The sequence below is a fragment of the Pseudorasbora parva genome, chromosome 1 (assembly GCF_024679245.1).
Source record: "Pseudorasbora parva isolate DD20220531a chromosome 1, ASM2467924v1, whole genome shotgun sequence".
Taxonomy (NCBI): Eukaryota; Metazoa; Chordata; class Actinopteri; order Cypriniformes; family Gobionidae; genus Pseudorasbora; species Pseudorasbora parva.
This window is the reverse complement of record NC_090172.1, coordinates 45,950,676-45,971,540: the sequence shown is the minus strand read 5'-3', so window position 1 is coordinate 45,971,540 and position 20,865 is coordinate 45,950,676. Positions and strand designations below refer to the sequence as shown.

Here is a 20,865-nt window from a genome sequence, read left to right as displayed (position 1 = left end):
GTGGGGCCCAAGGGAGCGCTTGCCTCTAATGATGCCCATTCCCATAGTTTGCTTCTCTCTGTATTCCACTGCCTCGGCATGATTGTAATAAGGTAACACATCTTATAGGATATTTACAGTGTGTTTTCTGCAATAGAAAACGCTGAAATTTTGAAGTCTTGCACGTAATGAAAGGGAAACTTTGACAGTAATTAATTATTTAGCACTGAAACTTTAAATACAGTATTTAAATATAGGTTTATTTGTATTGAAAATTTGTGTCCAATTATTATATATTATTTTATATATATTGCCCAACCACCCTGAAGTACATGCTTGATCTGTGTCACACCAGTCTTGTGCAGAATCAATAGAAACACTTTCGTACAATGTATCGGCATCATAATGGAAAAAAAAACAACAAAAAACAACAACTAATTTATATTTTATATATATATATATATATATATATATATATATATATATATATATATATATATATATATATATATATATATATATATATATATATATATATATATATATATATATATATATATACTTTTTGTCATAATAATCCCAAAAATGTCATAATAATACAATTTATTAATAAAAAATGCTAACTACAATTGTACATTTTTTTCTTAATGTGTGTTTTATAATTTTTTGTTTTGTTTTATAATGTTTTTTTTTAAATATATACATTTTTACAAATGTAGTAACATTTAGCTGTTGTTTGTAAAGATACACAGAAATAATTAATAACTTTAATACAATTAATAATTAACAAAATGCACAGACATTCTTTAAAATCTTGACTAGTGATGAAGTTAATAATACTCAAAACTATGCAGTACATTATGTATTTTTAGCTGCATTTCAAAACTAACAACACACTCACTTTTCCTTCTACATATTTCCTTCTAATTATATTGAATATATAAATGCAACGTTCTATTTTGTTTGCCAGCCACCTGCGTGAGCCATATCTGAAAAGACGGCTTGTTCAGTTGTTTTGGACTCTCAGCAATTTCTCAAACTTTATTAGAGACGGTGTGCATTTCATTGTTAATGCCATCTTTCCTTGCATTTCAAAGATAGTTTATCTCATTGACGTATCTTGACTTATCTTATTTTTTTCTTTGCCCATCAACACAGCAAGAATAAGTCTCCCAGTAATACGATAACATTTTTAGTAGTTTTGTGTGACTTGTTAAAAAAAAAATAGTTTTATTTTTGCCCATGTAGATTGTAAAGGCAGGCAGTGCTGAGGTCATCCGCACATATTAAACATGCCCATGAATCTGGGGCTATCTGATTAACACTTGACTCGTAGGAATATAATTAGCACTTCTGCTCCTTTGCTGCATATAATGTGGTAGATTCTCCCACATGCTTTGTGCACTGTCCACAAGTGCACTGTCCACCCAAACGCTTAGTGAGTCAGTGAGATTCACCTTGAGTCACTTCTATCGTTATTTTGGAGCTTTCATTTATGCTTGTTGTCTTTTTTTCTTCTTTAAAAAAACTAAACATCTTTCACTAAACGGCCTTTACATAATCTAGCCTCTCACATGCAAAGAATGAACAGCGATATTGAAAGTAGTTTAACATTATGTTTTAACTTGTTTAACTTTGTTCTGTCTCCTTCGACTAGCCTGAACGCCAAATGAAGCGTAAAGCGTTGAGGGGGGGAAAAACCCTGTGAAACGAGGAACCGCTTCCGAGATCTAATTGATTTGTTGCGCAGATGTAAGTTAAGAGAGACCTCACCTTTTGCAGGGCTTGTAAGTTTGTAAGCACATGGTAATGTGTCCATTAGGGGAGTCAGATGCTCAGCTGGTTGAGTTGTAGAGGAAAGGTGCTTGCCGTCTAACCCACTAAGTGGCTGTTTCTCTTTGCTAATATAAAAGAGACCCTGAGCCCTCATTAGCAAGCGCTGTCATTCAGACACAGAGTGTCGGCCTGATTTAAATAAAATGAAATGAAGATAGTTCTTTCTGGTCCCCTGGCTTCACTCATTGCCATAAACATATGCTCTGTGCCCTGCTTCTTTCCATCTTATTTATGACTTTAATTTGTTGTGTGGGCTGCGCTGGAAATCAAATTTAATACAATCCTCCCAGGAACCCTGTCATATAATAACATGGTAATTTCTGTGTATCTTTTTGAAAAATGAGGAAATTAATTCTTCTTGACATGTTCTAATTATTCCAGTGTGAACAGGCAAATCCAGTTTTTCTCTCTCTCCCTCTCTCTGATAAGTGTCAGAGGCAGGCGCGCAGCCTCGACGGGCATCTAGGTGCTAATGCTGACCAGCAGTGCGTTTAATTTGAAACATGAGCAGACACCTTTCAACACACCTTCCTAATGTTGGGTTGCTTCGCACAAATTAATTCACTACTCATCAGGGTGGGTGAGTGAGGGGGGCTGAGATAAGGGATGGGACACCGGTGCTGTTAGCGAGAGTATTTAATCGGTGTGCTATGGTGGGGAGGTGGAGGAAGCCTCTCTCTGTCGCGTGTTCTTTTGTGATGCCGTTCGGAGGTGTGTGCACGCGTGTGACAGGAGGACACCCGTGAGACATGTTTGGATCTGTAGACAGAGGGATTTTTATTCCTCCTGTTCCCAGCACTGTCAAAACCTTTTCACACCTTTCGCGGCTCACATGAGAGGGGATGAAATGCTAATTTAATTAGACCGTCATCAGTCACTTTAATATATATTGCTTTGGCTTTGCTATAGAATATGTTTCTTCTCTGTAGTGAAGTTGACTGCCAGCTGAGCTACAGAAAAGGCTCTGAGATAAGAATTTATATTTTTAAACGGAATACACCCATATGTTATAGTGGCATAAAAGTGTAAACTTCCTATTTCATCCTCAATTAAATGCATTTCAACCCAGCCCAGTGTGCTTTCGCTGAGCACTCAGGTGTAGGCCAGTCAGAAATGTGAGATCACATGACATCAAGGCCTGTTATTATTGCCACCTGTCAACATTTCATTTTGCCATTTTGGCCAGGGCACAGTTGTGTCACAGTAGCTTCTGATTAGTATTACTCTGTTACCAGTCAACGAACAGTTGATTGAATGAGTCAAAAGCAGAGTGTGTTTTACGTCAAGTGCTTTCTTCTAACACCTGTCAGCGAGCTGCACTCTGAGGGAAAATATCCCTATCCCCTTTTTTTCCCACTCTAGTTATGAACAGTGTTTAAGGCCCTGTACCGGGAGAAATAAACAAACAAAAATAGAGTGAACCTTTGGGTTGGGTTAAATCCACAAAGGCCTAATTGATTTTATGAGTGTGCGTGCTGCAGAAGAGAACCTCCAAATTATGACGTCATGTGCACTGAAGAATAGAAGAGCTTTTTAGTCTATGGGTGGAGTCGCGTCGAGTCAGCCTCGCTCTGATTGGCTGAAGAGCGGCATCGCCACTGCACCGCCACGGCGTTGCATTATCATAGCTGGAGGAAGATGTGGTCATCATTTTCATGGAATAAATGATTCATTTTGGGAACTTCAGTTCTATAATCTCAAGACTTTAGCTGTTAATCTGGTTTGTGGCCTTTCCTTGTGTCCTAATTTTTTTTCCTGTCTCTCTGTTCCCCTCCTGCTGTCAGAAGAATATCTATAGAGGAGATCTGTGGTAGTATGTAGAAATAAGTTTAGTCATGGAATCTCTGGGATCTCCATCTCTGCCCCGAGCCCACCCACTCTCCATAGCACTACATTAATTCAGCCAGTCAATTTGACTGAAAGTTTGAAATGTGCACTGCGTTAGCGAGGGAGGCCGTACAGAAGCCGTGTTAATAGCGAGGGCTTGTTGTCCATATGGTACTGTTTTAATGGAGCACATTTGTTGCAGATGGTGGGAGACTTCGCTTGGGCAGAAGCGGTTCTTGGCAGGTCTTTGGAGAAAAAGGAGCATGGAGCTTGACTTTTAACGCTGATGTTGATCTTCGCTGTTTTTCATTCAACAATCCGTTGCCCTTGAAACATGGTCTGTTCTAAATTTAAGCCTCGCTTTACTGTTTATTTATTTCTTTTCGTTATGCTGAGACAATACTTTGTGGCTCAGTCACTTTTTCCTCAGCTCGGCCTGTAAACCGCAGCATAATCCTCACACACAGGGAACGTAGTTGTCTCAATTTCTTCAGTGAGTTTTTTTTTTCAGCTGCAAGAGAGAGGGCTTGAGGTAGCGCAGCAAACAGAGTGTAAGAAAATTGAGGGGGACAGAAACGAATCACTTATATGCTACTGTTACAGAGATGAACTCTAACACTGTAAAAAAGACAGAGCTAAGTATTACTGCACAGTGGTCTAAAAGTCTAATCTCATGAAACTAGGCATATTGTGCTTTTATAATTATTATTATCGTCCATTATTATGTTTAAATATGAACTATTATTATATAATAAATATCTTTGTTTTAAACATTTATTTTTTATTAAATTTAATTATAATCAATAAGCGTTTATATTTTTTCTCATTTTCATAATAAATTCCCTTCTGCTTAAAGAAAATGAAGCCTGTGTTAAAATCGTTGTGGAAATTCTCTCATCACAGTTAAGCACTTTATACCAAGCCAGTGTAAACACAGACATATAAGTATTTTAAAAAATAACAGAAATGAGATGCACTATTAATAAATACAGAACAATCTGAGGGGCAAAAATTTAAAACACAGATGCTATGAAAATGTCATAGTGCATAGTGTTTATTTTGGGGGGTAACATGAAACCACATTTACATGAGATTCACCCATTAAGTGTAGAATTAAAACTCAATGGAAAAACCCTAATTTCCTAAAGTCATTTAGGCCTTTACCATGTATGCCAGTTATTCTGTATTGTGTCAGAAATCAAACTTATTATTTCTAGTGTGTTATTCTAATAATCTAGATACATTTTCATATCCTTTTCTCCGTTTTATTCAGCATATTCTTAAGGAGAATAAACAGACCTGGCAGTCAAACCACATTTAAATATAACCCCTCTTCTCTCATTGCTCAGAGCATGCTCTCCAAAAGAGACAGACACTGTCAGAATGCTTGTGTTTTTGCTGTCTTCTTGCTGCCCCCAACAAAAGCAAGAGTTGGATATATATAGAGAGAGAGTGTGTGTGAGAGGAGGGTGTGTGAGAGTGTGTGTGTGTTTTAACACTCCCTCGGAATAGCGAGGAGACACGCTTGATTGCCTCTGTTGCGTTTTTACTGTTTTCTCGCGTTGTCACTGCTGTGGCAGCACTTGGGTATTATGTGAGCAGAGCGCCCATGGCCGAAAACACTCCTTTCCCATCCCCCCCCCCCCCCCAGACACCTTACTGTGAGAAAAGTCTCGACGGGTCTTACGGGTCCTCTGGCCTGCTAAGTGCTGGCCAGCCTGAAAGGCGCAGTGTCCTTGGGGTTCTCTGATCTCACTCTTTCCATTCTCTCAGTGGCTTTGTCTCTACCCATCCACAGCAGCACAACTCACCACTGAGAGAGAGAGAGAGAGAGAGAGAGAGAGAGAGAGATAGGATGAAGGGAGGGGAGAGACATGGGGCAAATTACACCCATGTCACTGAAAGCGAAAACATTTAGGAGGCAGAAGACTGAATGTCTTTTGACTCTGATGTGTCTCTTATTTATGATGATGATGATGTGAAAGAGGGAGTGGGGTGTTAGAGCATGAGAGAAATCGCTAATTAGTTTCAGCACTTGATGAATTCCGGTTCTGCAGTATTGCATTTTTAAAAAAAATAGCTCTGGAAATGCATAATCTCTGGTCGTTGCTCCAGGAGGGACTTGCATAGTAAAGCTTCACTTAATTTATATAATATATAAGATTGTGAGATAGATAGATAGATAGATAGATAGATAGATAGATAGATAGATAGATAGATAGATAGATAGATAGATAGATAGATAGATAGATAGATAGATAGATAGATAGATAGATAGATAGATAGATAGATAGATAGATAGATAGATAGATAGATAGATAGATAGATAGGATGGGTATTTATATAATTCAAATTTATATAGGATATATATATATATATATATATATATATATATATATATATATATATATATATATATATATATATAATTTAAATTTGTATTATTTTACTATTTCTGCCTTATGCCATGTTATGGTTTTTACATTGTCTTTTGCATAACAGTTTACTTTGCTATACAAACAGACCCTTGATCTTTATATTAAGTCATATGTATGTACGTCTTGTAAAGACCAAAAACTGAAACTAATGGAAACCCTTTGGAGACAATTTCCAAACATGTGCCCCCAAATTTGCGGCATTAGACATTTAGAGGCACAGCCTCTGTGCGTAGTGATATCATGACCACATCCTCCCGCCTCCCTGTGGTTGCGCGGCCCAGCATTGGCTCAGAGTTGGCCCCGTGTGGGCCCCTGTGGTCCAGCTCCTAGAAGCCGCCGCAGCCCCGCCACACATGGTCCACAGCTGGACCACCACACGCTGCTTTGGGAGGAGCAGCGCCCAGGAACCACTGTCATACGATAACATATCATCAAAAATGGGACTGGAAAACCATGTACGCTAATGACAAATGTCTGTTTCTCTGAAAAGACGGATGAAAAGCTATTAGTGGAGCTGTGGGGAGTGTTATATCTTTGTTCTTGCATTTGGTTTGGAAGATAAAAATGTTTCAGGGACAGTCGAGGATGTGTTGGTGGTTTTGTCTGTTTTCTCCCCTCTGTTACTGTTTTAAAGTTGCCATGCTAACTTGTGTTCGCTCAGTTACAATGGCTCTCTGTGTATTTCTCCTGCTACAGAAACCAAATGCTGAACATGGAGGGCTTTCTGCGTAGCAGCTTTTTACTGAGGTTAGTTGCTTTAGTTTTTCTGTCGTTGCCACAGGGGGTCCAGCGGGCTGAATTCATCTGTCCTTTCACAGCTCTGATATCACACCACCTAGTATTAGCCAACTTGTGGGATGATGTGTTGTCTCAGTCTGTGTTTGTGTGTATGTGTGCAAGTTTTAGCTCAGAAGTGTAACTCCTGCAACTCCTGCACTCCCTCCCTGCAAAAAATCAGACCTAAAGCATTACACACTTCATACACCCTGTGCCACCTACCACCTGTCAGTCAGTGAATGCATGCACATGTCACCTTCCCCTTTACCCCAGCTCACTGATTGGTAAGATTGGGAGTGGATGGGGCTTAATTTGTGATTCTCACCATTTCCTGTTTTGTGTGTTTGTGTTCTAAACGAGTCGAGAAGAGTAAGGATGAAGGATGCCATTGTCCCATCCCCTTCCTGTGATTCTAATTAAGATTAAAATTTGTGCTGTGTGTCTGTGTGTCACTGCACAGAGGAAGTAAAAAAAACAGCGAGTGTGTTAGCCATTGGCTGTTCTCTCTCTGTGCAAAGCACCTTCCCCACACTTGAATTGCTGGCAACCCTAATTAGTGATCTCTCATTAAAAACAGCAGCAGCAACATCTGCCTTTCAAAGCTGCTGTCAGCCAAACTTTGCTATTGCTAATGAATCCCCTTTGATTTCTTTTTCAAAAGGTCATTTAGTTGATTCAATTAATATCAATTTTTATTCTCAGTCCAAGCTGTCAGAATCCGTAAAAATGAATGGATGTTATGCAGTAATTAATTATATTTGATTTTCAATATTTCAATAGCTATTCATTTTCATTTGAGATAAAAACAAACAAAAAACAATGTTTTTTCCCTCCCCAAATTCAACACGAAATACAAATACAACAGAAATGCAGTGAATTGACTTGTGCCTATTTATATGCCTTTTTGAAGCCACTGTCTTTCATTCATTTATATTGAATTTTTTTAATAACTTTTTTTATTGTATATACTGCACACTCCGATATATTTAAAAACACTAGCAGAAAAATACTAGGTAGAGGCACCTCCACTATAGTATTAGTTGACCATTTGAGGATTAATGAGATTAATGACTTGCACTCACTGAGCCTGAAGGAGCAGAATAGACGCTAGGATCTCTGATCTCCTCTGCATATCCACATGGAAGATGGCTGCAGGCTTTGACATGAGACGTGAGTCTTTCCGGTTTGTTTGTGAATAATCACATGTTCTTAAGACAGTCTGTGGAAAAAATGAATGCGCACTTTATTGATTTACTCCAGTTAGATAATATGTAAAGTAACATTAGTTTGGGTGTTCAGATTCACCTGTTTTAGGCTGTCATACAAGCATTCTTGCAGCTGATGAATTTGTTGGCATATATGTGTCCCATTTAGATCACCGTTGGCAGCAGGATCTGTTTAAGCGTGCTGGATTATTGTCTTTTATCTGCCGTCCTTTAATGCTAGAGAATGGATTATTGTGTTTGACTTCAGCCACCTGTTGCAGCAGGATAACTTTATTTTAATTTTAGTTTACTCTAAAGGTTATGTCTTACCTTCATTCTTTTTTTAAAATAATCACGCGATTAAACTGGAGTAAATGCACGATCGTATTCTGCTACATTAGAATGTAATGTGTGATTGGTGGAGAGATTTTTGCAAATTTGCTAATATTCTGAGAAATGGCTCAAAAAAGTTTTATGTCATAGCATGAAATCTAACAACAGAAAATGACTTTATTGTAATGGCCTCTGTTTGTAATCATTTTTGTAGTGTACAAATGGTATTAATAGTCAGAGTCTGATGCTCCCAACCAATCTGTTTTCAAATGCATTTAATATAGTCGTCTTGAAATCTCAAATGAATTCCATCAGGTGCTGAAAATGAGTAATACTCACATACATAATATTTTATTTAAAAGTTATACTGTGTACTTAAAATTGTTTCATAAACAGCAGCATTTTTCAGTGAAAACAGTGAAACATCAAGGCCTGTTTTCATTTAATTTTTAAAAGCAGCAAATTATAATTATTTATTTTTCATTGACATGCATAATGGACAGTGACATTTTTCTTTCTTTGATCATGTCAAAGAATTGATAGCTAGGAAGTTTTGCCTAAGGGCGTGAATGAGTGAGTGAGAAAGTGAGAGAGAGATGTCTCCAGCAGTTCTAGGCTAATCCCAGAGGAGAGGACCTCCTCCTCCATCTCTGCCATTATTTGATGTAATGAAAGGAGAAAGTGTGTAACAGCTAGATTGTTAATTAATTTACTCTAACAAGATGAAGATAAATGAAGCACACTGAAGGTTGACTAGGCAAAGAGGGCCCACTTAGCATTCCCTCTCCCCTCGGCCTCTGCTCGCGCAAACAAAGAGCCGTTCTCACACTAGTCAGCACATGAGGATTCAAATGACTAACTGCCTTTATCACTCTCGAAAACTCATTTCAGATTTTGCTCAAACTTTCAGTCCCATATTGACCTAGATTTGAAAGAAAGCTGAAAATAAAATCTCTTAAGTTTTTAATGTGCTGTGATTTCATCGGATTCCAGCACTTCTGGACTGCCGCTCATTTGCCATGCATGCTGATGATTAATTGATATTATTCTCTATGGTTAGTTATTTTGTTTATAGCTATCAGTCATTTCATTGACATGTTTGAGTTTGGCTTATGAGCCTTATTTTTGTGATGGCTAAGCCGGAAAGTATCAACCTGGGCTTGTGTATTGCTTTAATGTCAGATAGAAGCAGTATGGCAGGGTCATTTTTTATTAAAACTAAGATACATAGAGATAATTCTGTGTAAACATGGGCTCAGATCTTCATGGTTCTAGCACAGGAAGACATCCTAAGCCCCCTGTGCCCAAAAGATGTTCTTCAGTGGCCCACCCCCATTCAATAAATGAATAGCGGTGGTCTAATGCGGATTGGTGGTTATTTAACCGGTGAGAGAAAGAGGCCCAGACACACACAAAAAAGAGAAAAGCCAGACAGTTGTCTTCATCCAAGCCCTTTTTTTCAGTGTTCTATCAAGGACCTTCTTTGCCAGACAATTCAGCATGGGCCCCGCATGGCAGAGCAGACCAATCACCGTGGCACCCATTCTCTGCTCCTTTATTTTTCAAGTCACCAACAATAGCTTGTTGATTGTGTGGACAACACCAGCACAATTACCTTCTCTGTTGTGGTGGCGAATGGCGTTTTAAAGTCCGCTCTTCCATAATAGAATCATTATTGTTATTCTTATAGCAGGGCCTCAGGAGAAGGAATAGCTGCTCCTGGTATGTCATTATTTTGCAAATGTTCGATTAGCTCAACATGAACTGTGCGGCAAGAATCACAGCTAATTAGACAGAGGGAGCTTCGCCGCTGGCCCCTCCAGCTCCTGAGTTAAAAGGTACCACTTGATGGGCCAATAATATAAAGAAAGGTGGTAAAAAGAGGGATTAGAGCTGTTGCCGTAGTAACTCCAGCTTCCATCTGCGAGACGAACAATGGACTTGTGTTCCTCCACCACCTTTGATAGAAAAATAGAAGCGAAAGAGCTAGCGCTCTGAAAGGACAAGACCCTTTTTAACAACAAAGTGGAATTCTGGCCTAATAGGCTCTTTGGTAAAAGTTGTTTGGTAAGACCAGGGAAGCATAGAGGAGACGAGAGGTCGTCATGTAATCCAAGGACAGCAAAGGTCGGTGTCTCCCCGCACAATAGCAGTTTGTTTTGGGTGTTATGTTCGTTCGGCGCCGTCATGGGTGCGGGACCTGCAGATTGGCTCCTTTCGACACTTCTTGAAAGGAGATGGAGAGGGAGGAGCTGAGGGAAGTGATGCAGTTTAGCAAGCAGGAACAAAAGTGCAGCACGGCCAAAACCTACTTGTTCCTAACTGACTCTGAATAAACATTGACTAGATTTACGCCTAAATCTGGAAGAAAATAACTCCAATTAGAAGGAGCTGTCAGATGTTGTTTGGATGGCCTCCAGTCATTCCCATCGTTATTCCCAATGCAGTGGTGTAGAGAGAGAGGGAGGGAGGGAGAGAGAGAGGGCAGAGGAGAGAAGAGGTTTCTGCGTGGCTCTGGTTGTTCCTGACACTTTGTTTACCTGATAACCGCGGCCTTAGCTTTTTTTTCTGCATATGTATAACTTTTGTTCCTCCTCGCTCTATATTTACAGTAATTGACCAACATTAATAGGTGTGTAGCCACATAATATTATTCTGACATCCCATTTATACTAGTTTATCAGACTTGACATCAGATTTTGAATGCTGTATAATCCCACATTTTTGAATGTGATATACTGGTGCAAGTAAATGTATGGAATAAATGTTTCTGTAAGAATATATAAGATAAAATGTTTAGTTTAATCCTACAATATGCATATAAAATGTGTGTGTATCTATATATATATCTATATCTATATATATATTTTCACACCGTTTGTCTGTCCTTCAAAAAACATTTGTCATGCAAGTGAACAAAGAGCCATTAGAGCTTTTTGTCAGGGACAATATGTTTATGATCTACAATCTCCATCCCTCCGTGTCCCTTTCATTTTATATCCCCTATTAGCAGAGGAATATGTCTGCTCACATTAACCTAATTTATGGTCAGGGCCACTGTAACAGCAGCACAGGTTAATGAATTTGGCATTACTGAGTAACTGTTATTGAGGGCTGAGGAGGAGCCAAGCAGATGGGAGAGATTGTAAAGCTCTCTGCTTTGCATGACGACGGTTGAAAGACGGATGGGAAAAGAAATGATGTGAACACATGATGAACTCCACCACCCACCTGCACAATTGTGTTAACCTCTTGTTTTCTGGCTGGACATTTCTGACTTATCAAATCAAAATTTGCAAATCATGTACGGAACCTGACTCGGCAAAATTCTAAATGGATTTTTGTTTTATGATTATCGTTCATTTGAGAGAATCAGTTTGGCATGTAAAACAGTTCTTAGTTAAGCCACCCTCGGAGACAAGTGTCTTGACAATGGACTTTTTCTCAATTTCCATCTTTTCATATTTTAATTTTCAAATATATTCTCTTTTAACACACTCATGAAAAGCATAAATATAAACTATTATATAGTAAAACAATATTCTTTAAAAATTAACTTTAAGCAAAAGTCTTTTTGACTCAACCCATTATTGTGCACTCACACCAATAGACATCTTCTAAAGTGTTCATACTTGAATGTAAGTTTGCCTCAGATGTTCACGTTCACATCAATACTGTTTTTGGCTCACAATAGTATGTTATGACATGCCAAATGGTTCATGATTGTCCTTTACATCGTCCAACAATGAGTCTTAACAAAACTGCCCTGTGATGACTCACTGGTCCTTGAGCTTGTCTTCCAGGCATTTCATTCCTCCCTTTATCGCTCCCTTTCTCCCTCTCTTTCTCTCTCTCTCTCTCTCTCTCTCTCTCTCTCTCTCTCTCTCTCTCTCTCTCTCTCTATCGCTCCATCAGCATCTTTTATTCCTCTCCTCTGCTTTCAATGCACAAGTACTTCCGCCCTTTCTGCCTCAACACAGTTGTGCATGGCTCACCAACCCTTTCAATTTAGATTTCAATTATCATGTTAGTTTTGTGATTAGATTGTGTCCTCCAGGAATCAAACCTCTCTCTCTTTCTCTCTCTCTTCCCCTCTGCAATCAGATTGGATCTGATGAATTGCGGCTGTAATTACGGAAGTTATTGAATATGCAGATCGCTGATGACTAGCAGTGTATCTGTTCATAGTGCATTAACTCTAACTGTATCAAACGAGAGGCTTGTTCAAGACCCACTCAAGTAATGAGAGAGGGCCAGTGGATGCATTAGCCGGAAATAATAGCACGCTTGAAAGGGGCGAACTCAATAAGACCTATGCGGCCCCATTATGGTGCCTTTGTTTTATTCCTGAGTGTAACGCCTGTGTGTGTGTGCTATAAGATGGAGTTTTTCTGGCACAGCTCTGGCCAGGTCAGCTGATAAAGTATCGTGACCAGCGGTTTTACTGTAAACACACAATGAGGTCTTTGCTGGGAGGTTATGATTTGCTCAGCATGAGTTATTTTCCCCAGCTCGCTCTGATCTGCCTTTTTAAAGGGACCATGATGCAAACTCTGAGACTGATAGGTGGTAGTTTGATGGGGGAAGAGTGGCATGGTTTAAATGAGTAAAATGAGAGAGAGAGAGAGAGAGAGAGAGAGAGAGAGAGAGAGAGAGAGAGAGAGAGAGAGAGAGAGAGAGAGAGAGAGAGAGAGAGAGAGAGAGAGAGAGAGAGAGAGAGAGAGAGAGAGAGAGAGAGAGAGAGAGAGGATAAAGTAAGTGCTTGAACATTGTTGAAGCTGCTCCCTGTCTCCAAACCTTGGCCTCTGGGTCCACTACATAATCACTCACACACACAAACACACATCCTCTCACCCTGCGTATGTCAAGCTGCTCTCCCAACAGTTTAATAGCAAGGGTGCTACAGAGCGCTGTAATCTACACTTGACTTCTGAGCTCATAATGTGACATACCACATTACACAGAGACTCAGAGACAGACAGATGCTCACTAACTGGCCAAGAGATACTCAGTGTTTTAAAAGTGGAGGGCCCAGTGAAGTGGTAGCATTAAATTACCTAACCTGTCAGTCACAAACTTTTTTCTTTTTTCCCCTTAAGCCAAAAACAGTTAGAGCTAGTCAGCTAGAGGCGTTGAAGGGATAGTTCACCCAAAAATTAAAATTCTGTCATTTACGTTTTCGCTTCTCGTTCTAAACTTTTCTTTTTTTTCTGTGAAACACAAAAAGAAGACATTTTGAAGGATGTTCAAATTGCATTTTTTTCCATACAACGACCGCTTTTTTGTAAATTTAAAACAGCATTTTTTATGCTTTTTTTTATGTTTTCATGAATTCATGAAGATCTTCAGTGAATAATATCCTCAGAATTCCTTGCACACTATTGTAAAGTTTGTAAACTGGAAAGAAGGCTCTCATTTATTTGATTTAATAAATTTTTTAAATATAATTTATTCCCGTAATGGCCGAGTTGATTTTTAAGCCGTCATTATTCCAGTCTTCAGTCTTCCAGTCTCACACAACCCTTCAGAAATTTTTCTAATATGCTGATTTGCTGCAACCCAAAATTCTTAGCATTGTTAGAAAACAGTTTTGTTTGAAACACTGAAAACAGTCGCACAGGGAGTGGTTACACAAACAAGCAGTTACGGTGCTTTGAATACATGGATGCCTCTAGCACTACAATATTATAGTCAAATAAGCTAAACCAGCACACACACACACACACACACACACACACACACACACACACACACACACACACACACACACTAAAAGGAAAGAATACAGTATCAGACACATATTATACAGAACACATATTTATCATATCTACCAAGAAATGACTCCTGGTGGGAAGTACACATACACACACTCTCTGCATTCTTAAATTGTATGTAGCTAAATGGCCCACTGTTAAATATTTACCCTAAAACTGTCTCCATTTGCTGTGGAGGTGACATCAGAACAAAACAGAAGGAGCATCTGCCAGCATTATGCTTTCATAGCGCTGCATAAAGTGTGTTGTTTGTCGCCTTTAAAATGCAGCACTTTTATGAATAATGCAGCTCTCGATTTCAAGAGGAGGAAACACTTAGAAGATGGATTCATAAAAAATAAATCCCCAAGTTAGTTTTTTTCCTCTGTGATCATAGAAGCAACCGTTAGAAAGTTAAGTGCCACCACGGTAAATGAAACGAGCTCATCAACACAATGCTAAATTGTTAGCCGCAGCACTAGTGAGATAAAAAGGCACTCTCTTTGTAACTGCTGGATTATGGGGTCTATTTAAGCTCTAATTTACTAGTTTCCAGTCTTAAATGTGTATTAATGTAATGACAGAGGATGTGTTTGTTTTTTAGGAGTCTAAGTGGAGAGGCTTAATACAGGCTAGCTAAATTAGCACATCCATTCTGACAAGTACTCTAATAACCGATGCGGATTAACTTATGACCCTGTTTGGGAGCACAAAGCTCATGGCCACTGTTGCTCTGGTGGACCAAACTTGCTGTAGTTAAGTCTCCGAGAGGCTTTAGCGCCTGAACTGCTGGCCACTGCCGCCTGGTTCCGTGTATATTATTAGGTTAATAGGATTTCACTTGTTTACACCAACTGTTAGCTTAACACGAGGTCAAAGAGGTGGCTTAAACTTGTGTAATTGGCTTATTAAGAAAGCTCAAGTTGTATTGTAGTGAGGGGTTTAAAACACACACAGACACAGTCAGGGTGCCATGCGACGTGCGTCGAGCACAGACTAGCTGCATGCTCGCTGTTTTTTTACTCTCTGATAACGTGTGGATTGTGAAAGATGACCTTTGTCAGTGGCTAGCTATTGTTTGCGGATTGGTTGCACACTCCGCAGGCTGTGAAAGACACATCTGCTGCGTCGCACACAGAAACTGAGAGGGATAAAGGGGAGGAGGAGGGGAGGGAAGACCTGTGCCACACGTCCCACACTGCCACAATACCTATCCTCTTATCAAATATTTGTCTGGCCTTCGCTACCTATTTACTTTCCCTCTGTTTGCTTTGCTTATTCAAGTCTCTCTGTGCCAGAGAGTTACCAAAGACTAGATGCTACAGTCTCTTTTTTGTCCTGGGTTATTCACCTCCTGTCAGAGGGCACATGGACATTTTCTTTTGTTTTATAGCTTACTTTCAATTTTCTCTTTTTTCTGACTGAAAAGCGCATCGTACACCCCCACACTCTCGTTCATAAATATGTTAGCGATCCGAGTTGCTCCTTGCTTCAATGACAAACAGAAGTGGTGTTAATTTGCTCACTCTGCTCACTCACTCTTCCCACAAACCCTCTGCTGAATGGCCCAGCTCAAAACGTGTATTTGTTTAATATGTTTTTGATTGATTCAGTGATGATGATCCATACAGTCAGTATTGAGAACACACACACATTCGGGAGCATAAAAGGCCTCTTTGTGCTGCTGGCAGGCAGGGCTCATGAATTCGGGGAGCGGGGTTGAGATTACTCGATTATTTCATACGGGGGCCCAGGCAAATCACAGAGCCCAGTCCCAGCCACAGAGAGTGGGATGGCTGTGGCGACAACGAACCACAACAGAGGCCGAGCCCGAACCCAAAAGTGGTGGACAGCAGCCAGAGACAGATACAACCCACCCCGTCACACACTTGTGGTTTTTTAAAAGAAAGCAATTTAGTTAATGATTTCATTCTGAAAGCCTGTCATGATGCATGCGTCTTCCCCTGCCAGGAAAAGGAGAGCAGGGTGGAAAAAAGGAAAGAAGGAGAGACGAAGGTGTTAGTCAACATGACTACACTTAAGTTCTAACTGCTTGCGGCTGCCGCACGGATCGTGTTACAGAATGGAGCAGACCGTTGTAATGCTACTTACTTGCTAAGGAAGCCCGTCACAGACCGTAGAGGTTTTTTTTTTTTCTAAGCTAGACTCCAGTCAGATATTTTTCCAGCTTTTTAAGACACTACTGTGCTGTTTTATCTGAAATGGGAGCATGCGAGTTGGTCAGACTCATGGTTTAATAGTAGACGGGTGAGACATTTTCTGTATCAGTCAGCGGCTAATCCAGTAATGTGCCTGCTTTCTGGCCTGGGTACAAATCTACTGCACATTTTTCTGTTCAACCATGCTTGTCAGCTCCCGGTTTTATTAGGCCGTGGTTCAGCATGTTTCTTATTCACTTTACCGCTTTTTCCCTGTGCCGCTCCATCTTAGCATTGCTAAAACATCAACCCTTCATGTACTCTCTGACTCAGATTTTCGTGGCAATTACACAGATCGATGGACGGACTCTCCCTCTCACCCTCACCCTCTCTGTTCTCTCTCTCTCTTCTCTCTCTCTATCTCTTTTTTGTATCGGCTGTCAGTCATGTTGGGAACTTCTAACCACCTCCTGACAGACATGAGTGCCAGCCGTTCGTTTAGCAGGGTTTTTTTCAGCCGCTTTCGTCCGACCTGTCACCGTGGCCACACACGGTTGCCCATGCTTTCCATTGAACGGGAGAATGAATTAGATTCAGAGGTTTAAATCGGCAATCAATGTCACTTGCCCCAACATAATAAGGCTTAATCGTAGATCTTCAAGATGTGTCCTGACTGACCCTCGCAATTCATCAGGCATCTTTTACATGGCCTCATCAGGTTGGAGCGAACAAACTGCCCCTGTTTTGATTTTCCGAATGACGTGTCACATGAATTTGTGGCCGTTTTGGCATCTCCTCCCAGTACTCCCTAATCTAATCCTCCTCCTTTACATTTTTTAATATCAGAGAAAAAATAATACATTTGATTCAGGAAAGAGAACACAAGAAAGAACAAGAAACAATGATAGTTTAGAGTACAGCCAAAATGATATAATAAAGTAAAAAAATTAAATAATAATAAAATACAACAATAACATAATAATAAAAGGGGACTATAGATAACTAATGAGCTGTTGTCTACCCAGAATAGCAGTGTCAAAGGTAATTTCCTTTTTTTTTTTTTTTTTTATGCTCCACAGAAATCTCAGAGAATGAAAGGGAACAAAACAGCTTTTCTTTTCATTAGATGCTGCAATTTTTCCAATTTGGTTGACTAGTGACTGGTGCGAAAAAAGAAAAAAAAAAATCCTCCTATTTTTGGAAAAGAAAGGAATTAGGGGGACAGTGGCTGGAGAAAGCAGGGCACTGTGTGCCGGCATTCCAGATGTCCAAACGGCAGTTGTACCAGCCCAAGTTTTTCTGGGCACCGAGTGCCAATGATGACCTCATGAGCTCCAGGCTGAAGACTGTAGGCATACAGTTCTCACTGACATGGGCTTGAATAGCCCTCAGCCTTTCATGCGTCCATTCATACTCTCCAGTCCTCTGGCGGCAAAATTACTCCCTCATAATTAGCCATTGTCCCTGTTTTTGGCTGGTCTGGAAAAAAGTTTTTTTTTTTGGCTAGTCACTTTTGCGTATTCCCCCGCCCCTTTTTTCTTCATTTTATCACCCTCCATCTTTATCATTAGTTTATTGTGAAACAATATAAGCAATATAAAGCCCTTACATCTGTCTATCTTTTGCATTATCACTTCATTCTGTCTCCATCTTCTGTCCCCGCCACAGTGGACTGTGGGAGATTTTACACTCGATTTGTTGACTCCTTTGCTATAAAGTCGGCCGCTTTAAAGAAAAGTATCTTTATAAATGTCAGAGAGGACCTGTCCTTGAATAGTGCTTTGTTTACTGTTTTTCCAAAAAGGGGCCCCCCTATATTTCATCTGTCAGAGTTGCTTTTCTTTCCCCCAACAATGCTTGATTGTTTTCACAAAAAAGAGAGGGACAGAAAGAATAAGAGAGAGAGAGAGGAAAAGGGAGAGAGAGAGATACAAACAGAAGGAATGAAAAAAAGAACCCAGGTTCAACAGACAGGAGAATTCTGTATTATATTTTCCTGCCAAATTCCGATCTCTGTTTTCCTTCCCCTGCACTCACAAAGGGCTTATAACTTACTGTCAACTGTGAGAGAAACCACAAAGCTCCACTGTTGCTCAGCAAATAGGCTGTGTTGCTTGATGGCTTCAGTGGCTGTAAAGTTTGCTTAACTGCAGCACTGACACCAGGCACTTTGGGAACTGCCGCCCCGTAAGGCCCCGAGCGAGGGACGAAGTAAGAGGGGAGGGCGAGCTGCTTTTCTCCCGCCTCGGAATCGTCTCTGGCCGTACAGGGACTGAAAGAGACACGCGTGCGAATGAGACTGTGTGTGTGTGTGTGTGTGTGCGCGTGTGTGTGAGCGAAGGAGCTTAACAGCTGCTCTGCCGGTGGCTCCGTTCATGTGCGCGAGCGTACTCCGTTCAGCGTGCCGTCGGATGTGTTCTGACAAGACGTGCCGTGGCTGGGACGAACGGCCTGCCTGTGCTCGAGTGTTTTTCTGTGTGTTTGTGTGTGTCAGAATTTGAGGGAGTGTTATGCCATCCAGCTCTGAAGTGGTGTGTGAAGAACAGAGAAGGACAGGAGCTGCCAAACAGGCTGAGGGGGACAGTATGTGAGTGTATACACGCTCATTCACACACATATCTCACATTCACAGTGAGAATAGTGACAGGGTGCCTTGAGCTAATGTTCAAAGAATTGTTTTTCTTCTAATTCTAATAATTATTAGGCTATGCTTGATGTACAGAGTGCACTTTTAGAAAAGACTTGTTGTTCTCCTTGTACACTAAAGTGTGTTGTATCTTAAGTGTTGGATATAGAGCAACAGTTTAAAGACAGTGAAGGAATGAGTGATGTGTGGTGATGAAGTTGATTTTGAGGGTTGTAAGGTTAACAATTTTAGCGTTTTTTCACAGTTTTTAAAAGTGAAGGGTTTTCTCAGACTATTAGAGTATCACTATTCATATGTGTATAAGTGTACATTTCCATCCTGTAAATATATTTTCTTCTTATTTATTTCTCAATAATAATAATTGTTATTATATTAAATTATTATTGTTATTTAATATTATTCATGAATAAATATTTAAACTTTGATAATAATTCTTAAATAATTATATTTATTTAGTTGTTTTTTTTACTTCTAAAACAATTAATAATGCCATAGGAGGAGATCTCAAAATAGATTAACAATAAATGTTTGTGCTCTATTGATATTTCTACTCGGTAGCACTTTCTGATCAGAAGCCCTAGTTCCAAGAGACAACGTTTGTTCCCTGTGTCCTGATGATTGTTCACGGATGGGTAGACTGCTCAGGTACAATGGAAGGTGATAATTTGAAGGTGCTAAACAGCTACAGCAGGGATGATAATTTTCCAGCCCTGGTTTCACAGGTGACAGAGGGTTGATTATAGGAGGTGAGGACCTTGAGAGTCTGTGCCATCACCTGTGTGATCTGCTGTCAGAAGAGACACTCACACAAAGACACGTATGCAAACTCATGCCACTGTATGTCTCGCACTCCCGTTCTCACTCCCTGTGGGACACCGGTTCATGTGTGTGTAATTCTTGACAGAAATCTCTGCAGTCTCTGCAGGCCTAGTTTCAAACAACAGCCCAATGTTAAACATAAAACGAAGATAAAACGCTCAGTTTTTATGTTTAACATTCAGTGCTGTTGTTTGAAAATAAAGTATCGATGAGATTGATAATTGAATACTCGCCAGCCATCATTAGTCATTAGTATTCATTAGTATTCAGAAATAGTTTTGTCAGGGTGTTTTCAACAGTGCAAAGATTTTTTTTCCTTTTTATTTGTTTTGTTAGTGTTGTTTGCTTATTTATTTACTCTCTGTTTACACTCGAGACCAACACAATTATCATAAAAGTATATTATTATAAACCTCACTGCTGGAATGCACAATAAGCCATTTCTTTCTTTTTTTTACGGATTTCCTTTTAGATGCGAACACTTCCTGTTACACTTGGAATAATTGCATTTGAGTGTTCTGTTTCAGTTTTATGATTAGCCTTTTAAACTCTCATAAGAAACGCGTAAAAAAAAAAAAGAAACTATTTTTTTTAATAGCACCATTTTACCGTTGCTTTAACTTTCTCCATCCTACCTTTACGTTTCTTATTAGCCTTTATTTTGAAAGCGTGTGTGTATGCTCAAGCATGAACGTACACGTGTGATCGCTCGGTCGTGCGAGTGTGTGTCTGGTGTGTGCCGTTACCCGTGGAAACTTGAAGCCCTGTCATAAAGCAGCTTTTGCCATTTTTCTGCTCACCCATCGTTAGTTCCTTCAACAATGGCCCTCTTGTTTTACCCCCTTTTATTTGATTATTTCTCCTTCATATTGGTCTGGGTGGTGGTGCCTGAGTGAAAAGCGGAGTTCTAATATTTCCTTTCAGGAGTGGCTGTGATTTAGGGGGTCTGCTAAGGCCTGGGGCTTTGAGGGGGTGTGGGGTGTCTGAGGAGAAGGGGGCAGAAGTGACACCCATACCTCAGGAGTTACTTATTGCCATTGTCTATAAAAGGGCAACAGAAAGACATGGCGGAGACAGAAGAGCGGGGGCTTC

At 40.0% G+C, this 20,865-nt stretch overlaps 1 protein-coding gene across 15 annotated transcripts in view; it reads left to right on the top strand.

Moving 5' to 3' along the window:
• The window catches only part of sox6 (SRY-box transcription factor 6), a 155,001-nt gene that overhangs the window by 24,427 nt on the left and 109,709 nt on the right, over positions 1-20,865 (top strand). For 6 of the 15 annotated variants that reach the window (XM_067442909.1, XM_067442912.1, XM_067442907.1 and 3 more), the window contains one exon: positions 6,777-6,827. The exons of 3 other annotated variants lie outside the window; for them this stretch is intronic. In XM_067442909.1, the coding sequence (XP_067299010.1) occupies positions 6,784-6,827 (44 nt within the window). In that variant the 5' untranslated portion in view covers positions 6,777-6,783. Of the gene's footprint in view, positions 1-6,776; positions 6,828-18,635; positions 18,895-20,865 lie in introns of those variants that run through there. 6 more of the 15 variants (XM_067442906.1, XM_067442902.1, XM_067442919.1 and 3 more) reach the window with 5 other exon arrangements.